The sequence below is a fragment of the Pipra filicauda genome, unplaced genomic scaffold (assembly GCF_003945595.2).
Source record: "Pipra filicauda isolate LSUMZ 115617 unplaced genomic scaffold, ASM394559v2 scaffold26_size5592650_pilon, whole genome shotgun sequence".
Classification (NCBI taxonomy): domain Eukaryota; kingdom Metazoa; phylum Chordata; class Aves; order Passeriformes; family Pipridae; genus Pipra; species Pipra filicauda.
This window is the reverse complement of record NW_024104387.1, coordinates 1,521,362-1,539,470: the sequence shown is the minus strand read 5'-3', so window position 1 is coordinate 1,539,470 and position 18,109 is coordinate 1,521,362. Positions and strand designations below refer to the sequence as shown.

Here is an 18,109-nt window from a genome sequence, read left to right as displayed (position 1 = left end):
GATGCTCGATTTACTCTCAAAAATGTATGTGCAACTGTGTGTCCACTGAGCTCACTGTGCAAGGACGTGCGTTGTCAGCTCTGCTGCTGCACTCCTCTGATCTAGCAGAGCCCTAAACACCATTCTGAGCCCCGGGTCTGTGCACAGCCACCTCCAATGTGATGCTGCACCTCTGGGGACTGGCACTGCCAGCTCACAGAACACAAGACTGCACCGTGAAGTCAGGTGAGGCTGCTCATTAAGGCAGCACTCACTACATATATGCTTATAATGATACATTGATAACAAGAGACCTGAAAAGATTCAGTTCATGCTACAGGACTAGTCTGATACAGACTAACAAATAAATGTAACAGTGAATGAAGGTAATTAAGAAAAAAATATGCAATGAATCATCACACCTTTTCTCACATCTGCAATTATCACATGAAGTTTAACAAATATTACATTCATGCTTGTGAGAGAGAAGTTTCATGAGCATTTGTTCACAAAATCAGTCTTAAAAGAACTGACAATTTGCAAATAACATAAAGGATTCCTGATTACTTTCTTTAAATATTAGGAACTGAAAAAAAGTTTATTTGTAGGTGGTTTTAAATTATCAAACCATATGAGAACCTGCTACTATTAGGAGGTTATTGAGTGTCCTTCACAAAAGGACAAAAGGGGCAAAACAGAGTTACAACCTGACTGGACCTGCTGACTTGCAGCACCTGCCTAACAGTTCTCTACTCTCCTGCACTCTGATCATTGCCTGGAAATACCCTATACATGAAGCAAGCACATTGTGGTCAGCCTAAATACAGGGAAAGGTCTAAGTAACCTCCCAGACTTTTAGGGATGACCTCTAATGTGCACAGCTTTTCTAATCCCATGTGACTCATGTCTCACTGTCATAACAGCTGGATTGAAACCTCCTAGAAAACTGAGCTAGAGAAGGAAGTCCTAAATTGGAAAGCTATCAAGCTCGCTACTTGTGAGTATGTAGGATGCATCTGTTTTCCCACCTATGAAGCTGTTAGAGCCTGCTCTCACTCCTTTTTCCATAGCATGGCTGTTGAAGCTGGGAGAGGATACACAACGTGCAGTTCAGGGAGGAAAACCAGCTTAGTTTGTTGCAGAAAGGAAACACCCCAGACACAAGACAACATTAATTTTAGACCTGAGACAGCTTGGGAATTTTATGAATACAGTTAAAGTTATTAAATTTCCAAAGATAAAAACAAGGGTCAAAAAGAATTTTCAATATACTGAGAGGGGAAGCATCAGCATTTCAATTTGTAATATCTATCTATCTGTCTGTCTGCAGCGTTTACAAAATGCTTCTTACCTGCAGGCTAGCTAACAACAGATATAAAATAAACAGTGCACATTTGGCTTGGCTCAGTGAAACACAGTGTTCAGTGTGTGACCCCTGAAGTACTCTAAATGCTTGCATCTCGTGCCTCTGCACGGAGCATAAACATAAGGGCACCTACTCACCAGGAACACAACATTTGTCTGCTGGTAAAGTGCTCTTGCCACGCTGATACGTTGGCGCTGCCCTCCAGACAGATTAATACCCTGAAGATAAGCAGGAGAAAAACAATCAGACAGTTAAAAAAGCATCAACTGAATATTCATATTCTGATTGGAGTACCCATAGCAGACTCTCTGGGCAAAGAAACCCAGAGAAATTTTTCAAAAGCGTGGGGCTGCAATCCAGCTGGGAATACAGGACACAAACCGTTAGAGAAGCCAGAGCATTCCGTAAGGGGCTGTACTCCATACAGAGGGACATGAAATGTTTAACGGTTGTGGTGACACAATGCTGTAGGTGACACAGATATTCTGCAGGCAGCCTAAACTACACTTCTGCTGAAAAGTTAGCCTTGTGAGTCTGGCTCTGTCCTGGGCTTATTTTTTCCAGTTTACTATATGTTGTAATGCTAAATCAGCTTCATTATATACTATAATCAGTAACTGCTAGGTGGGTGGTCAGACGATGCTGACATGGACATTACGGACATTTCCTGGTTGCTATTGTACTTCTTTTGGCCTTCAGTCCCCTGCTACCACCTTGCTTTAAGTTATTTATATTTCCTGTGATCCACCTGTAGTTTCACAACCACCTTAAACTCTCATAAGCCAGCACTGCTGCCAAAAGATGCTATCCCACGTTCTCCTTCCCCTCTCGAAAACATTTGTTTGGCTACACAATGAGCTTGGTTTGGAACTATTCCATTTAAAATTAACATGGTAGCCAGTGCAGAGATTAAGCATGGAAATGTATCCTTAATTTATCTGTGTGGGGGTGGTTTGTGTGTTGGGGCGGAGTGGCAGTTGGGTTCTTTTATTTGTTTGTGCCAGTGCCAGTATATGCTAGAGTAAATTATTTACAAATTTGTTACTTCTGTTTCCTTTCCTGTCACTCCTTAAGTCTTCCCTGATGTGATAAAGCTTAATTTGCTGCTGATTAAACACCTGCCCTTTGGTAAATGAAGGCGCTCTAAAAAAATCTATGTACTACTTATTTTTATGTTACTCCTAAAGAAACCAAAAAATGCCCTGTAAAGTCAGGATATCTGCAATAGCAGCTGCAGAATAGTCAAACATTCTGATAGCACCACATTTAAATCATTGCACCTCACATAAATGACAGTGTTTCCATGTTTACTGAGCAATGAGCTTTCAGACTAATGACCCAAACATACACTTAACTAAAAGATTATCTTTGTTGCCAAATAACCCATAAGATTTTAAGAACACCACAAAATAATAAAACCCCCTCTATATATTTAAAACAAAAATAGAAGCCTGTAGCTGTTTACTGACCCTTTCTCCAATCTGGGTTTGGTCTCCATGAGGGAGAATGTCAATATCAGGCTGGAGGGAACAAGCATCAATTACTGCTTTGTACCTGCAGAAACAAAAAAAGGCAATGCAAAATCCACACAGATACTGCTAAAGAAGCACATTTCCTACCTGCAGAGGAACAAAAATTAACCAGCTGGAAAAATCACACGGTGGAAAACATATTTGTTACCCACTAATTGTTCTAATGGGATCTCTTTCAATCACGGGTAAGTAAATAATATCTCAGCTAAGAAAAAGGATCTTAGGTCAGCTTCCCAATTAAAAATGTTAAATAGTTAAACCCTGGAAACACAAACACAACTTCTTCCAAGGCATACTGCTATTCTTTACCATTTAATTTTTTTCATGCTCAGGGCCTTTGTTTCTTGTTTCAGTATCCAAGGATGACAGAAAAAAAATGTGTGTAGGATGTGAATACATAGTCAACCACTTCTTTTAAGGATGGGGGGATGGAATATCATCAATTGACTCCTAAATATTTTAGGATGTTTGGTGGGCATTTATACTGAATAAAAAGGCAGCCCATTAATCCTTTACAAACAACATTCCCACTCCCAAACACCTAATGTCCTCCTAGGTGAGTTAAACTAGCCAATTCGGTGTGGGAATACTGCATGCTAGACAAACATGGTTCTTGGAAATGAAAACATTTGTACACTTAAGTTCAAGTGAGACATTCAGGAAAAACATGGTCAAAGGGGGACTGTCATACTCAGGCAGGTGCAGTATGTTTGTTACTAGAGGGAGATGGGGACCATGCTTGACCCACACAACCTCTATATTTAAGGAAAAGGGGAGTAAAACACATAACGAGGCTGGAACCTGTTACCTCTGTTTGTTAAAAGAGCTTTCAAACGTGATATTCTCTTCCACTGTGGCATTGAGCAACCAAGGCTTCTGGGATGCATAAGCTACTGAGCCTCTTTTCCTGGAAAAAAGCAACCAAACAAAAAGTTGTTCCCAGCTTACCAGTGCGGTAGGTGTTTTTGGAAACCATTTTCTTGTAAAGGAAGAAACTGGTAATTACTCTTCAGAAATGCTGGCTTTCATTTCTTTTCTTTAAGTCAATCAATAGCTTTCCCATTACAGAAATATATAAGATGTTAACTTTCCAACAGAATACTGAAATTGTTCACCCAACTGAATTTCACTTTGTTCCCTCTTTTTCTGCTGTGAAGTGGGTTTTGGAGAGGCTAGCTCAGTAAAGCTGCCTCTTGAGCAGTGTGGATGGCAGGAAGGAAATTATAAAAGACTGAATCCCAGCTGTTTCGATAAATTAATTAAAAAAAATATGGACAGCAGATCACTAGTTAAGCAATACATTTCAGGGGGGACATTCTAAAAAGATATTTTTCAAGTGTTTGATAATGACCCAAACAACTTGACACATGCACAAATACAGTTCCCTCCACCCTAAACACATATATTTTCCCCATTCTAATCAGAGACCTAGAGTAACAAACTAAATGGGTGAAATATTTCTATGCCTATAAAGGAAAGAAAACAGAACACAGATAAAAAATATTTCCTATATTTCCCTGCACGGAATTGCCCTCAATATATATCATCAGAAAAGGACAACTTACCAGGTATAGTCAACAAGGTCTCACCATGCACATATTATTTCACAGGAGTTATTATTATTGCTATTTAAACATAAAAGTATCTACCTGCTAGTGAAGTAGCAGTGCTTTTGTTGACCGTGGTGCACTAAGCACCTCAGTAAGACAGAGCTGGAGAAAGGCAACAATTTTGTTAGAGCAACTGATACTGTTGGAAAAATCATTGGCGTATCACCATTTTTCCAGAAAAAGGCCAAAAGGGGGGATCATACGCCTAAAAGCTTATCTGTTTCCTTTCTAGCTATATCAGCTAATCCAATAAGGAGATAGGATCTCTCACTCAAACGTGGCCTTTGTCTGCTAGACAGCCATTACAGCAGCCTCCTTCTAGTCAGACCTGAAAGCAGTTGAAACTATGAGCTGCCAAAATAGACTTTATTTTTCTTTATCAGTTAAGGTCACTTGCCCTGCTCATTTTTCAGGCTTTTACCAAGCTTGTTTTGAAAGTCATGATAGCATCCAATGATCCAATTTTTGTTGACGACCTGGAAGGACACACAATTCCACTACTCTGCTAACATGCTTCCAAGTCCAAATTTCTGATGGTTCATTAGAATTTAATGGTGTTTTATGAATTTTCTTTACTGGAAAATGAAACAGATATAACAAAACACAAGAAAAAAAGACAGAAAAAACTCCCTAGGCAGTACAGCCTACAGTGGCAAAATCTAATGCAAAGAGCATTCAGTTCTGCCTCAAGAGGGAAGCATTTTTTCAATTACTATGAAATTTTCATACCAATAATTGAGAAAAAATTGCTCTGAGCATTCCAAGATGAAGATTTATTCCCTTCCTCTCCTTTTCATTGCTTGAAACTGTGCCTTTGCAGCTCTTAATTCTCAATGCCATCAAAAAGTTACTTCTAATTCAGTTTTTGAAAAATAGTAGCCAAGTTTTGAGAAAAAGTCTTTTACAACTTGTTTGAGTGAACATACAGACATTGCCCAGTATGATGCACTCCATGCTGAGAACCAGCACAATGCCTGGAAATACCACTCATACTTGGAATATATTCTGCTTGTAGGACATCAGAGAGAATTGATTATTGCAAGGAACTTCGGAACAAGCAATGAGCTTGGCAAAATTGATTATGGACTTAGAATTTAGCGAGTTCCTCCAAATTAATCCTAACTGCGAACTGACACTACAAGGACATATCAGAGCAGATCATATTTTGACATAAGCAAAAAGTTTGCAAGTGCTTGACCACATGTGAAATCTATAGCATGTGCTATATATAGTGCTGCTTACAGGCAAGAGGCAAAAACAACTGTTGCTGCAACTGTGCAGGTGACCAAGCACTGGAACAGGTTGCCCAGAGAGGTTGTGGAATCTCCCTCACTGGAGATATTCAAGAACCATTTGGATGCAGTCCAGTGCCATGTGCTTTGGGATGATCCTGCTTGAGCAGGGAGGTGGAACCAGATGACTGTGGTCCCTTCCAATCTTACCCATTCCGGGATTCTGTGGTTCTGTGAAGATTGTTTGCTTAAAGTTCTTAATCTATCTCTATCTTCACATTTCATTTTATTAAGTCCAGTAGGGTCAGTACACCTTCAAGATCACTGAAAATTCAACTAGTTAAGGGACATTCATACACGAATCTCAGTACCTTAATAAATATAGCAAGTCTGAAGTGCTGGTGATTTTAAAAAGGAAATAGATGCACTTAAAATGCAATGGAGTTATGACTATACTGGTAGAGGAAATAATACATTGCAAAGCCTTTCCTGTGTGTTTTGGGATTGCTGACTACAGTTTTGTTTTGCTTATTTTGCACAATTCATTAATTTCTAATATAAGTCAACAACTCAAATTCATGTGTTCTCCAGGTATGAGAGAAATGTGTACTGTTCTGTCCTGTATTATCACTGCATGCACAAAAAATATGCTTCTCTTATTTTCAGCCTGATGGTATTGGAGCATTCTGGTATTGCCAGTCCTGAGCATTCAGGAGTATATTTTTTTTACCATTATTAAATTGCAAGGGTCACTTCCTTGTTTTTATTTTAAATCTTGCAGTAGCTGCATACAGAGACATCCTGCTTGTCTTCTAAGGAGGAATAACTCATTAAGTGCAGAGGTTTCTGAACAATGTTCACACAGAGTCACAGAATGACTGAAGTTGGAAAGGCCCTCTGAAGGTTCCCATTAGTTTTTAAAATGTTGTACCTGAATTCCGTGTCAACAGGAGATTCTTTCTCTGGGCTGCAGAAAACAAATACAAGTTGGTTTGTTTTTTTTTTAAAAAGAAATTTTTTTAGACAGTGCATGTAACATCACAAAGTACTATCACTATGCTATAATTAAAAATCCAGCAAAATGACTGCATAACAGAAATAAAAGTCTTTATGCTAAAATTCTGTGCTGTGTGATATTGACCTAAATTGGTATGGTTAAAGCTTCTGTTTTGAGAAGTGCTAAACAACCTTGTAGAAAGCCTTCAAAATCTATGAGCAAATCCTCAAGACCTCACAAGAGTGGCTCAAAATGCTCTCTCTTTTGAGAACACCAGAGGTGTTCTACAGGATGTTAGAGCAACAAAACCACCTGAGATAGTCTTATGTCACTTAACCAACTAGGATTAGCAGAACATAGGATAATGTAGGTAATTGCTTCATACAGTCTAACATTCTTTCCTACTTTTTAATATGCCATACTGTGGTGCATGTTATCTCATCCTTTGCTGTCCATTCCCACAGCAGTTTCAAACATGTGAATGTCTAATTCTGATCGTATTTCTCTTGTATCTTAATGTATCTTTAACTTGGCCCAGAAATTTCAGTCTCTCTTATACAGACAGAACTGTGAGATTTCCAAGTATCCTTTACCACAAGGGCTTAGTCATTAGGTACATAAAACTCTCTCTTATACTACACATAGATGGCAGCAGAAGTTTTGCAGGACTCAGTCTGACAACCAGGTAACAAGTCTGTGAAATAAGGTAAATGGGAGAGAAGACGCTGATAAATTTAAAGAAAAGGCAGTGGAACAGTTGGTGAATCACAGAACTGGTCAGTATATATTCTGGTCAGTAGAAGTCACACAGTTTAGCCTAAGTCAAGAAAAAAATCACATTTTTCCTCTGCTGATTTCAGTAACAAAGTTCTCACTGACCCCAGCAGGGACAGGATTGTCACTTGTACAAGGTTTACCATTCTGGAGATGCCACACTAGAATGACAACCCAGTGAGAAAGCTCTGTTCTTAGTTGATTTGATAGATATTCCCAGAATCCAAGCTGAGCTATGTTAATCAGGTATAAATAATTTCCATGCAAGGATCCCATGCCAACAGATGGACTAATCTGCTACTCTCCAGACTTCTCAGTCTGTGTGTGCCTGAAGAATGCTAGGTGAGAAAATAAACTTATGACAGGATGTTAAAACTGTAGGGTAATGGGGAGAATTTGCTTTAGTAAATGAAAATACTATTTTTTAAAGTGTAGCATTAGGGAATAGTCTGATTCAGGCTTCAAGAGAAGGATTTTCAAAGACATACAGGAAAGTTACGACATGATTTTCAAACTCTCCAAACGGCAATGGAGATAATGTTTTCATAATGGAAATCCAGCTCTTATTTTCATAACTCGCATAGGTGGTTTCAAAAATTGTATCCTAAGACAATCAATGCAGTTGAAGTTTGATTGATTTTCAGAATTCTGACTCTGAAAATCTTAACCATAGATTTTTGAAGCCTCTGGTTCCTTCTACTGCAACCGATTTAGTAGGAAGACCGATAATCGCGTACGATACCGTACCTGAAATCTTCCCCCGTCTCACTGTCAGAAGCGCAGCTGCATCACAAATAGAAAGCAAAGACTGTTTACTTAAGTGAGCACAGGCAATCTGCCCCAGAAAGAAAAACTATTAAATTCCACTTAGTGCACAGGCTGCAAACATTACTTATCACAGAGCTGCAGTGCAGCATCTGTTCCTTCTACACAAACTGACTTAATTTTAGCAGGTAAAAAAAAATTTGGTGACTTTTTTTTCCTTATAAGCATTAATTTGACTCCACAAATAAAATCACTTCTACCCTGTCCTGAAGGTGCTAGTAGATCTGAGAAGTCCTGCTGTGACAAGAATGAAGTTCCATTTAAAAAACCAATTTTCTAGGAAAACACAATGATAATTCATGATACTGGGGTTTTTTCCATGACAGTAACTGCATCTTTGCAGCCTATAATGGGTTAGTGTGAACCCCAAATCCCACCTTCAGTTGACTTGCAACATACTGCTTTCTGTGTCAGCCCTATCCTTGGGGGGATGTGCCAGTGTAAGTGTGGGCAAGTCTGAGGGACAGACAGGCTTTGTTTTTGCTATTTTTGAACGTGTACAAAGATGTTCACAGAGCTGTTTTGACAGGATGACTGGCCATACGTATTAATGATGCTAAATTCAGTTCCAATGAAAAGAGTGAAAAATCTGTGTCAAATGGTATAAACAAAATCAAGGAGGAACAAAGTCTTTCATGCTTTAAAGAGGACAGTCTCATTAACTTTATGCCAACACAATTTGCTTATAAATATCCAGGAGAGAAAACTATACCTGCAGTTTTAAAGGCTGGTTTGAGACACTTCCATAAAGTTTTGCATAATAAGCAATGACCATTATATAAATTGAATTTACTGTATAATTTGAGAGCACCAGCCAGCCACTAGTACTTTTATTCCAAAGGTCAGTGTACCAAATAAAGCTTTTCCACAGTTGCCTTGCAGTTCACTCATCTTTAGTGACTGTGTGAACTCAGTGGCACCTTCTCCAAAAACCCTGTTGCATATCTATCTGTCTATCTATCTATCTATCTATATTAACACATTCTTTACAGAAACTATCGATAGGCTGAAATACCAAATATCTTTTCCAGCCCATTTCATGCACAACACAAGGACCTTGAACCACAAACATCAGTTCCTGCTTCACCTTGAAGAGGGCCATTCTGAATTATGCTGGGGAATACGTTGGTAACTTATAACATGTACTATTTGTGCATGACAGCAACTCCCTCTCCACTGTGCCTTTTTTCCTACACCAGCCTGTGAGGCAGAAAGCTGTGAGCTCATATAATCCATCACCGTAGCTCCAGTAGCAAAGCTCGGCCAGGGTTCCTCATGGTGACCACAGTTCACCTGTGCTTGTGGCAGGTGTGCCACATTGCACCAGTGTCTGCTCAGAAACCAGGGCCAAGCACCACGCTCACAAGGCACCAGTGATTCTCAGTAACAGGAGGTGCAGCAGAGCACAGTAACATCCCAAATTTCTCTGCTCAGGTCTTTTGCTATGCAGCCAGAGGTGCCACTATTTTTGTATCCAAGCATTGGTATATGAATTCCCTGATCTGTGTTTCAGTTTGGTAGCTGGAAAAAAAAATTATTCTCCATTTGGAGTTTTAACTCAACCTTTTCAAACCTCTTTTCCCCACTTTGTTTTATCTGCCCTTTACCCCTTTTCCTGCAAACTCCTACCAATTAAGGATGCCTTGATCTCCAGTGTTGAAATACCAAAGTAACGTATGTTTGATAATGAGGTCTAGATCTAATTTTTCAAGGTATATAGATGTCTAACGATGCAAAGATGAGCCTATTGAGATTTTCAAGCCTCCCAATTTAAATTAAGTACCTTGATGTTTTTGAAAACTCCAGTAAACAATTTTTAAAAATCAATGCATTTTTTAGGCATCAAAATAACTTTAAAAACTTTGTGATTTGATAAAAGCAGTCAACTCCACATTGAGAAGAAAACCTACTATTAACAACCTTAAAACTATCACTTCCTTCACATTATAAGGACTAGAGATTCAGATGGGAGTATATGTACGTCCTGTTTAAAAACAAATGACGTAATTTTGATTGAGCAAACAATTTCTCTTTTAGGTCAATTTTTTGGTATTATTTACTCCAACAGGACTTGAAATAGGACTATTCAAAGTGAGATACTGCCCAGAAGAAATTAGCATGGCATATACTATAATTATTTACTCAATAACCAGCCAAATCAATACCTGTTCAGAATATAAAATAATGATTTCTCTATTTTTGATAATCTCTAACCATTTTATACAATATTTATATTGAGGTGCTCTCAGCCCGCTTTGGATAAGAGGCATCAATCTGAGCTGGATCTTCTGAAGACATGCCTTAATACAAACAACAAAAAATCACAAATGAGCCATGGCTTACTTCTGATTATCCAACTCCTAGCCCAGAAATAAATCATATTACTTTTTAAGGTTTTGAAACAAACAATTTTTATAAGAAGCAAGCAAAGATGATTTGCAGTTAATCGTGTTTTATTCATAGAGCATGGAGGCACAGAGGGGGTTAATTACTTGTGCAAGGTTAGCCATTAGACCAAGGGAAAGGACAGGAATAGAATCCAGATTTCCTGAGCAGTGAGAGACATGCCAGCAGGATATGCCCTTCGTCTTCATAGCTCTGACCTTGGAGGAGGGGAAGGGGAAGGAAATTTGGAGGAGCTAATTCAGGTCTATTCTGTAACATGAATGAAGCATTCCCCATGAAAGAGCTGTGACAAGGAACTTACTGATTTCGGTGACACATTTCATTGCCTGAGCTAAGGCTATGAGTCTGGTGATTACTTGATAAGACTACTCTCCTTGAACCTGTGATAATGTTGCATGTTCCTGGTCAGGCATTAGTATTTTCTTATCAAATTAAGGGAGCTTTCGTCTGATAGCTTTACAACACAGGTGTGCAGCCCACAATGACTGCATCTATCACTCTGAATAGACCAGGGCACATGGCAGCAGCTCTGAAAGATGAGACAAAACATAATCTGTCCCAGTGCAGCCAGCACTTACAGTGCTCAGATTGTTTCAGCCACAAGTCCCTTTACACATATCTGACAGATAGCAAAGCAAATGTGATAACAACTGAATTTCACCTTGTGATACTTTGGCACATATAGAAGACATGAAAACCAGTTCTGACCTTTGCATTGTTGTGAAGCACATATTTCTAAACAAGTGCTATTTAAAAACACAGTCTGATCAGAGCCATCATGTCATCTGTTTTAGTTTAGCATCAGACATTCAAATTACACTTCTTAATCATGTTATGTCATCTGTAAAAAATTACAGGCTTGCTGAAATGAAATTAGTTCACCTAATAAGGCTGCAGGGATTCTGTGTGGTTGCCCACCATACTCTGATTTTCTCTTGGGGAAGTTACGTTCTAATGGATAGATCACGACATTCTGGAACTTTGGCTTTTGTTCTTTTCTCCCTCACCAGCTGAAAGGGTCACCTTCCTATATTATATTTTCCACACCTGCAAAATAGAGAACCTTCCTTCCGTGTTACTGTTAAAGCATGTGCAATTCTGAGTAGTATGACTGGCTTACACTTGAAGGCTGGATATAAATAGTATCTCTCTACAAATGCTCAAGGAATTTGAGAGAACTATTTCACAAAATCAGTGCAGAACCCACTGGGTAACAGTGACCCTCTATCCATCAGAGTGCATGGATTTGACTTACAGTTGCACTGTTGTTCCTTCATTCCCAATCAGCTGGAAACAAAAGTAATTGTTTCTCTAAGTTCTTCAGCAATTTCTTGAGCTTTGCCTACAAATAATCATATCCCAAAGGGCAAAGTGCAGTCTGTATGGCTAGGAAGTCTAGTACTGTAAAATAAACAGGCCAAAAATGTTCACACACATTGATCAAACTGTGTACTACAGATGGCAGCAGTTTACCGGAAACCATGTACAGGAGTTGCAATACATCACACCATCTGTCACGTAGCTTGAGGGTCAAGAGACCAAGTCCCAACAGAAAAGCTGCTGGAGTTCAGTACCATTTTTCTCCTTCCCTTCATGGCTAGTACAAAAGTCAGACACAAAGCAGAATTTATAACTGGCTATCAGAATACAGGTGCTGTGTCCCCTCGGGAAAGGAGGGAAGGACATGACTGACTCCCTCTTGTCAGATCAGGCAGGATGCTGGGGGAGGACTCTGAGGTCACTGCCACTTAAAAGAGACTCACATGGAGCACACATCTAAGCCAGGGACTATTCCTAGTGAGCCAGTACCTCTTTATAGCTCCATGCAAAGACACAAGCTCAGGCCTGAAAGTACAAATGCCATTCTGTAGCAGCACAGCTCTTCAAGCTAAATAATCCTGATTCCAAATTAGTTTCAATTTCACTCAAGTTATGATGCTGGAGTGCAGAATGCCCAAGTATGGTTATCCCTTCTTATTAATGGAATAGACAGCTTGTTTTACCCTGGCTGGGGACTCTTTCTGATGTGTCCCCCTACCACTTAGAGCAAGGTTTTTATCTTGACTGTGTATCTAGAAAATCTCTGACTCCACAGTTTCTCAGGATAGATTTCAGGCTTTTTCTGCATTACTACTCAACTCAAAATGAATTTTCAAATTAAATTAGAACTTTAAGTTAAATGGCACTACCTGCTCCAGGATATGTTGCCAGAGATCTTCTGCATCTCACCAAGTATGGCCAGCAAGAGCGATGACTTACCACAGCCCACCTGCCCTACAATCATTGTTAGCTGACCTGTGAGAGAGGAAAGTAGATATAAGATTCTGATTTAACAAATGCCTATGGAAAACATCTTATTCTGTATATCTGATGTAATTTTGTACCTTGAGGGATTCGGATGTCAATGTTGGACAATGCTGGAGGACCTTCAGGTGTCCAAGTGAAAAATCCATTTGTGACCTATACCAAGATGGAGAGAAATAAGAAACAGAAATCCTGTTCACTTCTTTTTTCAGCATCAGAGACACTTCTGTATTCATTACACTGAGCCTAGGAACAGAGTGAGACTTTGCTCAATACAGGAAATGGATCTTCAAGTGACTGATTTTGTAAAGGCCTGTATTCTGCTGGGCAACAACCTCTGAAGTCAAACAAGCACAACTATTAGAAAATTACTGAGACTTCATAAAGGGAAAACGAAAGGTTGCTGTTTAGGGTTTCTCTTGTTTCGTTATTTGTAAGGTAGGTACATATAATAAGTGAAATGATTAAGACACAATTAAATTGCATACATGGTCACAGTCTGCTCTCTGCAGAGCCCTGAATGTCACTCTAGACACAGTGAAGCATATACAGCAATTACACAGTCCAAATTCCAAGCAGATTCGCAGAACTTTCCACCATCCATAGATGTTGCTGCCTACTACAGTATTTTCCTTTGAATTTCTGATATGATTCTCAGATAACTTACTCTTTGCTAGACACAGAAATCTTAATTTAAAAAACTAAAAACAGGAAACAAAGCCCGTTCAGACTTTAAATGGAGATTTCCATGGATACTGTGAAAAACAGGAAAGAGGAGACAATTATAAAAGGTCTGGATTTATACAGGGCCCTCTCCTCTCACTTTTTCAGAGCCACTGAAGCTTCCAAAGCCTTTCAGCTATACAAGGTACAATAAGTTTTGATCTAAGAAGAGTGGAAGGGGACAATTCTATCACACCCTTGAGAAAAACTGATATTCTTATCTTGGGAAACTACTTGAAAAAATGAGCAAAGCAAATGTGGTGTTCCTCCCTCTAGATTCCCAAAGGGAGCCAGAGGATCCTCTCTCAAAAAATGCTCCTTCCTGGGCAACAAGCTGCAAACAGACAGTACCTGCTCAAGTGCCCTGACCCAGGGGCCACTGGTGACAATGATGTCAGCAGATGGAGCCAAAGATTATCGCTGGTCCTGGCTTTTGGTTCAAGCCTTATAAATCCTGTCCTTACAGAGGTTACTGCACTGGCCTCTCCTTTGTGACAAACTCCTCTCTTGCCACTCCAGGATGTCTTTTGATCCAACACTGCCCCCCAAAACCCTCTCTCTCAAATATTTTTCTTTTCCTCCTGGAAATCTATTCAAGATGAATCTGCCACCAAATCAGCATGTATAAAAAAAACCCTAAAAGCACTACCAGTTGTCCTACTTAGTCCCATGAAACTGAATTATTCATTCTCTTTTGCTGGAAATGCAAATGTAACAGCAGACTTCCACAATAAACAGCATCATCACCATAACAACCATCAGGATTTTTATTACTTCTGGTCATTTCCACAGCAAATCAAGAGTACCAGTCTTCAAAGTGGCACAAGTAATTTTAATTTTTTCGTCAGAGAAGTTAGGTCTTTGAGAATTAGTTTTTAACTTTATCTGGAAAGGCTACTAGGAAATGCAAAAGAGGAAGGGCAGATCCATTACAAGATTATTTTAGGAAGGTCCAGAACAAATTATTTTCTATTTTCTTCATACCATTATTGTGTACAGACACTAGAAATGAAAGAAGGAGTCTAGCATACTTAAAAGGTTGGGCCAAATGATCTTTTGAGGTTCCTTTTACTTGGCTGTTCTACATTCTAGTAGATTTTAGTTAATTTAGTTAATAGATTCTAGTTAATTTTTGTCATGAGAACAGGACTAATGACTTAGACACTTCAAATAGAAAATTGCTGAGTGGAATCTAGAGGAATAATTGCAGCTAATCACAACATAGAGTTCAGTAGTTAATTCTTGAAAAGAAATACAGAGACAAGAAAGGTGGAGGTTAATCTCTGACAAGTGCACAAGTGTCTGACAGTTCACATCAAATGCTGGTTCTTGAATTGAAACTGCCATCAGAATACAAAAGCGACTATTAGTGAGCTAATATAAGTGTTATTAGAGTGACCTTCATATCACCTTTACACAAAAATCATCTGCTTCTGTGATATTAATGGGTCTTCTCATGTGAGAGCTGTAATTGTTCCAGTCCTCCCTGGCAGGCCTCTTGCGGTTAACAACTTTGAGTGGCTGTGCAAAATCAGAAAGACAGAAATCAGCAGTAATTGGTGGCAGTATCAGCAAAATGTCCTAAACACAAGCAATCACACTGTGGATGATACAGTTCAGGTTATTAAAAGAGAGGTTTTGCAACTGCAAGAAAAAATTAGTAGGAAATGGAAAAGTAAAAAAATTTATTCTGGGTACAAACTACTCCAGCCACTTCACGTGCAGTGGAACAGCTTTACTCACCACCGCCTGGTACTTGCTGTGATTATCTGCACTTCTTAGCTCTGAAGATTTATCATGTTCTTCTCCAATTTCTTCACTGGACAGGAACTCACTCAGTTTCTGCACACTGGAAGGGGAAAAATCACACGTCGATGTTGAAAGGAAAATTTCTGTTCACTGCAATGTTTATTATAGACCATCTCTTCTGGCACTTCAATTGCTGTCTGCTGCACAGTTTGTTTTCGTTTTGTTACAGGTGTATGAAAATGTGCAATGGGGAGTTGCCAAGGAAGTTTTCAAACCCTGACCTGTTGTCTATTAACAAGGATGATATTTTAACAGTTTGTGCAGATGCTTCTCAAGTCTTGTCCCTTCTGACACCACCAGAGACACTACAAAAAAGTTCTTTTAGGCATCTGGTGGGACACGGACCAGCACAACAGTGGCTTGTTTCGAAGCCACATGCTGAAGTGGAATCACTGTCATTTATGTTACTCAAGTGTGGCATCATCAGTTCTACTGAACAGCCTTATGAACACTAAGGCTGATGAAATTTGTACACTGTGAGCTAAATTCAACCAGCTATGATGAAATATCAAGTGCACAAGGTAACGTGATATAGGAATATACCTTAATAGAGCAGTGTTCAACAGATGAGATATAAAAGGAATCCTGACAACCAGCAACAAAGAAGAAGGCATAAAATCTTCACTAGTTGCTTAAGATTTAATTAGTTAAGAGATAATGTGCCTTTATTAAGACATTTAACAGATCAGGGCATCAATTTTATCTCTGCACCTGACTTTATAAAATGTACGTCTAATCTACTCACAGGGACAGCAAATGAAATTTGTGAAAGAATTAGACTGAATCACAAACTCAACATCAAAGGAACTCAATTAGCTGGAAATAAGTTAAATATCAGTCTTGAAAAGCGTAAAGTGCCAGAAGGCCTTAGGTTCCTAAAAATAAATTTATGGACAAGGACTGAAAAAATTGGTTTCAATATTAAGCCTTAGGCTAACTGGGGAGAAAGAGGTAAACAATGCCACTGTAGCATAGTGGTACATGGCTATCTGCTAGGAAGCCAATCTTACAAAATAAAAATACACACCTCCCCCATTTATTTTGCATTCCACTGACAGGGTTTTCTTCTTCAGAAGGAGGATTAGTTTCTTCTAAGTAGCTCATGAAATCCCCCCAGTGCCAAAATGGTGTCGGACAATGGTTTTACAACACTACCTAAGGCAGACTCCCTGCACAGTTAGCACTCGTCCTGCAAGCAGAGATCAAAGTCACCTGGGGACTGCCTAGGAGAGAACTGGTTCTACAGTTTTTCTGTCAACCTGCCTAATTGCTAATGGCAGCTGAAGACTAAGAGCTTTACAGTGGAGTGAATTTAGCTAGAGGGGGTACTACAATCTTAGCAACAAAAAGGGGGAGAATAACTATTTGGGACAGGCTAAGAGGAGCAATAATTAATTCAGGCTCATTTTTGGATCAAAATTCCTTGATGGGAAAGTCTATTATCTCAAAGGAAGAGATCAGAAACTCCACCACTAGAGATATTTATAGCTATTTGCACAAAAGTCTGGAAAACAGGGCTAGGAATCTTACCTTTTTTGTCCAGCGAACCAGATGTTTAAAAGAACATTTTAAATGTCTGTAAATGGACCAACTGATGGTTTAGATGCTGCCTATATGGAATTGATATGCAGCTGCACCTATATGCTCTATACAAAAATTACACTGATATTTGAATAATTGCTCTGAAGGTAGAAAGAGCAGATAGAGAAGCCCTCTGTGTATCTGCTCCAGGGTCCAGAGGGGTAGGAAGAGAAGACAGCAAACACACTTGGACCATGCATAATCAAAACAAGGATGTGCCTGTATTAAGCCACTCAACAATTTGATTTTGCTCTCTAATTGTGTGTCAAGGTGGCTGTACCCCAAGTGCCAATCCCTCTGCTCAATGCATAATTCTGGAATCACTGTTCCCATGGCAAGTACTGAAGAAACATAGTATAGCTGTGAGAAAATCTTTCGTTAGAGGCAGCAGCTCGTATTTCAGGATGCCACACTGTTCTTCAAGGATAAAAAAAATCATGTTCTCTGCAGAGCTCTTGCTGACAGTGCAATTTCATTAGCACTCCAATATCTCCACGGGGAGATTATTTTTAAGCCATGGAACAGACGTATTGATTAAAACATGGTTATTTGCACAGCTGACTGAAAAGGTGGTTTGATATTAAATCCAGGCAAATACATAATGCCACTCTTGCTGCTTAACCTTTGCTGACAGAAAATTTACACTGTACGCTTTGTCCCTGAAGACCTCACATTTAAGAAATACATTAATTGGTTGCTCAGTTTTAATTTTCAATGGTAGAAACGCTCTACATATTAAAAAACAAACAAATAGCCCCCCCCACTTTTCAAAGATATACCAAAATTTCTCACCTTCCTAAAGACTGTCAACTGTTCCCCCTCTTAGAAGCAGACACCCAAGCCCCATAACTTGGAAAGGTTTTGGGAGTCCTACATGGAATAGAAGCTTTAAGTCTGTGTTGCTATTGGAATCCATCACACAGAGGTTCTGATAATGTCAATGACAATCCAGAAGGATGTCATTTTGCACA

The 18,109-nt window shown here is 39.2% G+C and overlaps 1 protein-coding gene across 2 annotated transcripts in view; it reads right to left on the bottom strand.

Annotated features, from left to right (window-relative positions):
* The window catches only part of ABCC8 (ATP binding cassette subfamily C member 8), a 79,836-nt gene that overhangs the window by 25,321 nt on the left and 36,406 nt on the right, over window positions 1-18,109 (bottom strand). For both annotated transcript variants that reach the window (XR_005563957.1, XM_027737259.2), the window contains exons 13-21: window positions 15,492-15,597; window positions 15,159-15,269; window positions 13,106-13,181; window positions 12,911-13,016; window positions 8,238-8,273; window positions 6,651-6,686; window positions 3,686-3,784; window positions 2,815-2,899; window positions 1,483-1,563 (exon numbers count right to left, since the gene is read on the bottom strand). Coding sequence is in view for 1 of the 2 variants with exons in the window: in XM_027737259.2 (XP_027593060.1) it covers window positions 1,483-1,563; window positions 2,815-2,899; window positions 3,686-3,784; window positions 6,651-6,686; window positions 8,238-8,273; window positions 12,911-13,016; window positions 13,106-13,181; window positions 15,159-15,269; window positions 15,492-15,597 (736 nt within the window). In the remaining variant the exon portion in view is untranslated. The remainder of the gene's footprint in view (window positions 1-1,482; window positions 1,564-2,814; window positions 2,900-3,685; window positions 3,785-6,650; window positions 6,687-8,237; window positions 8,274-12,910; window positions 13,017-13,105; window positions 13,182-15,158; window positions 15,270-15,491; window positions 15,598-18,109) is intronic.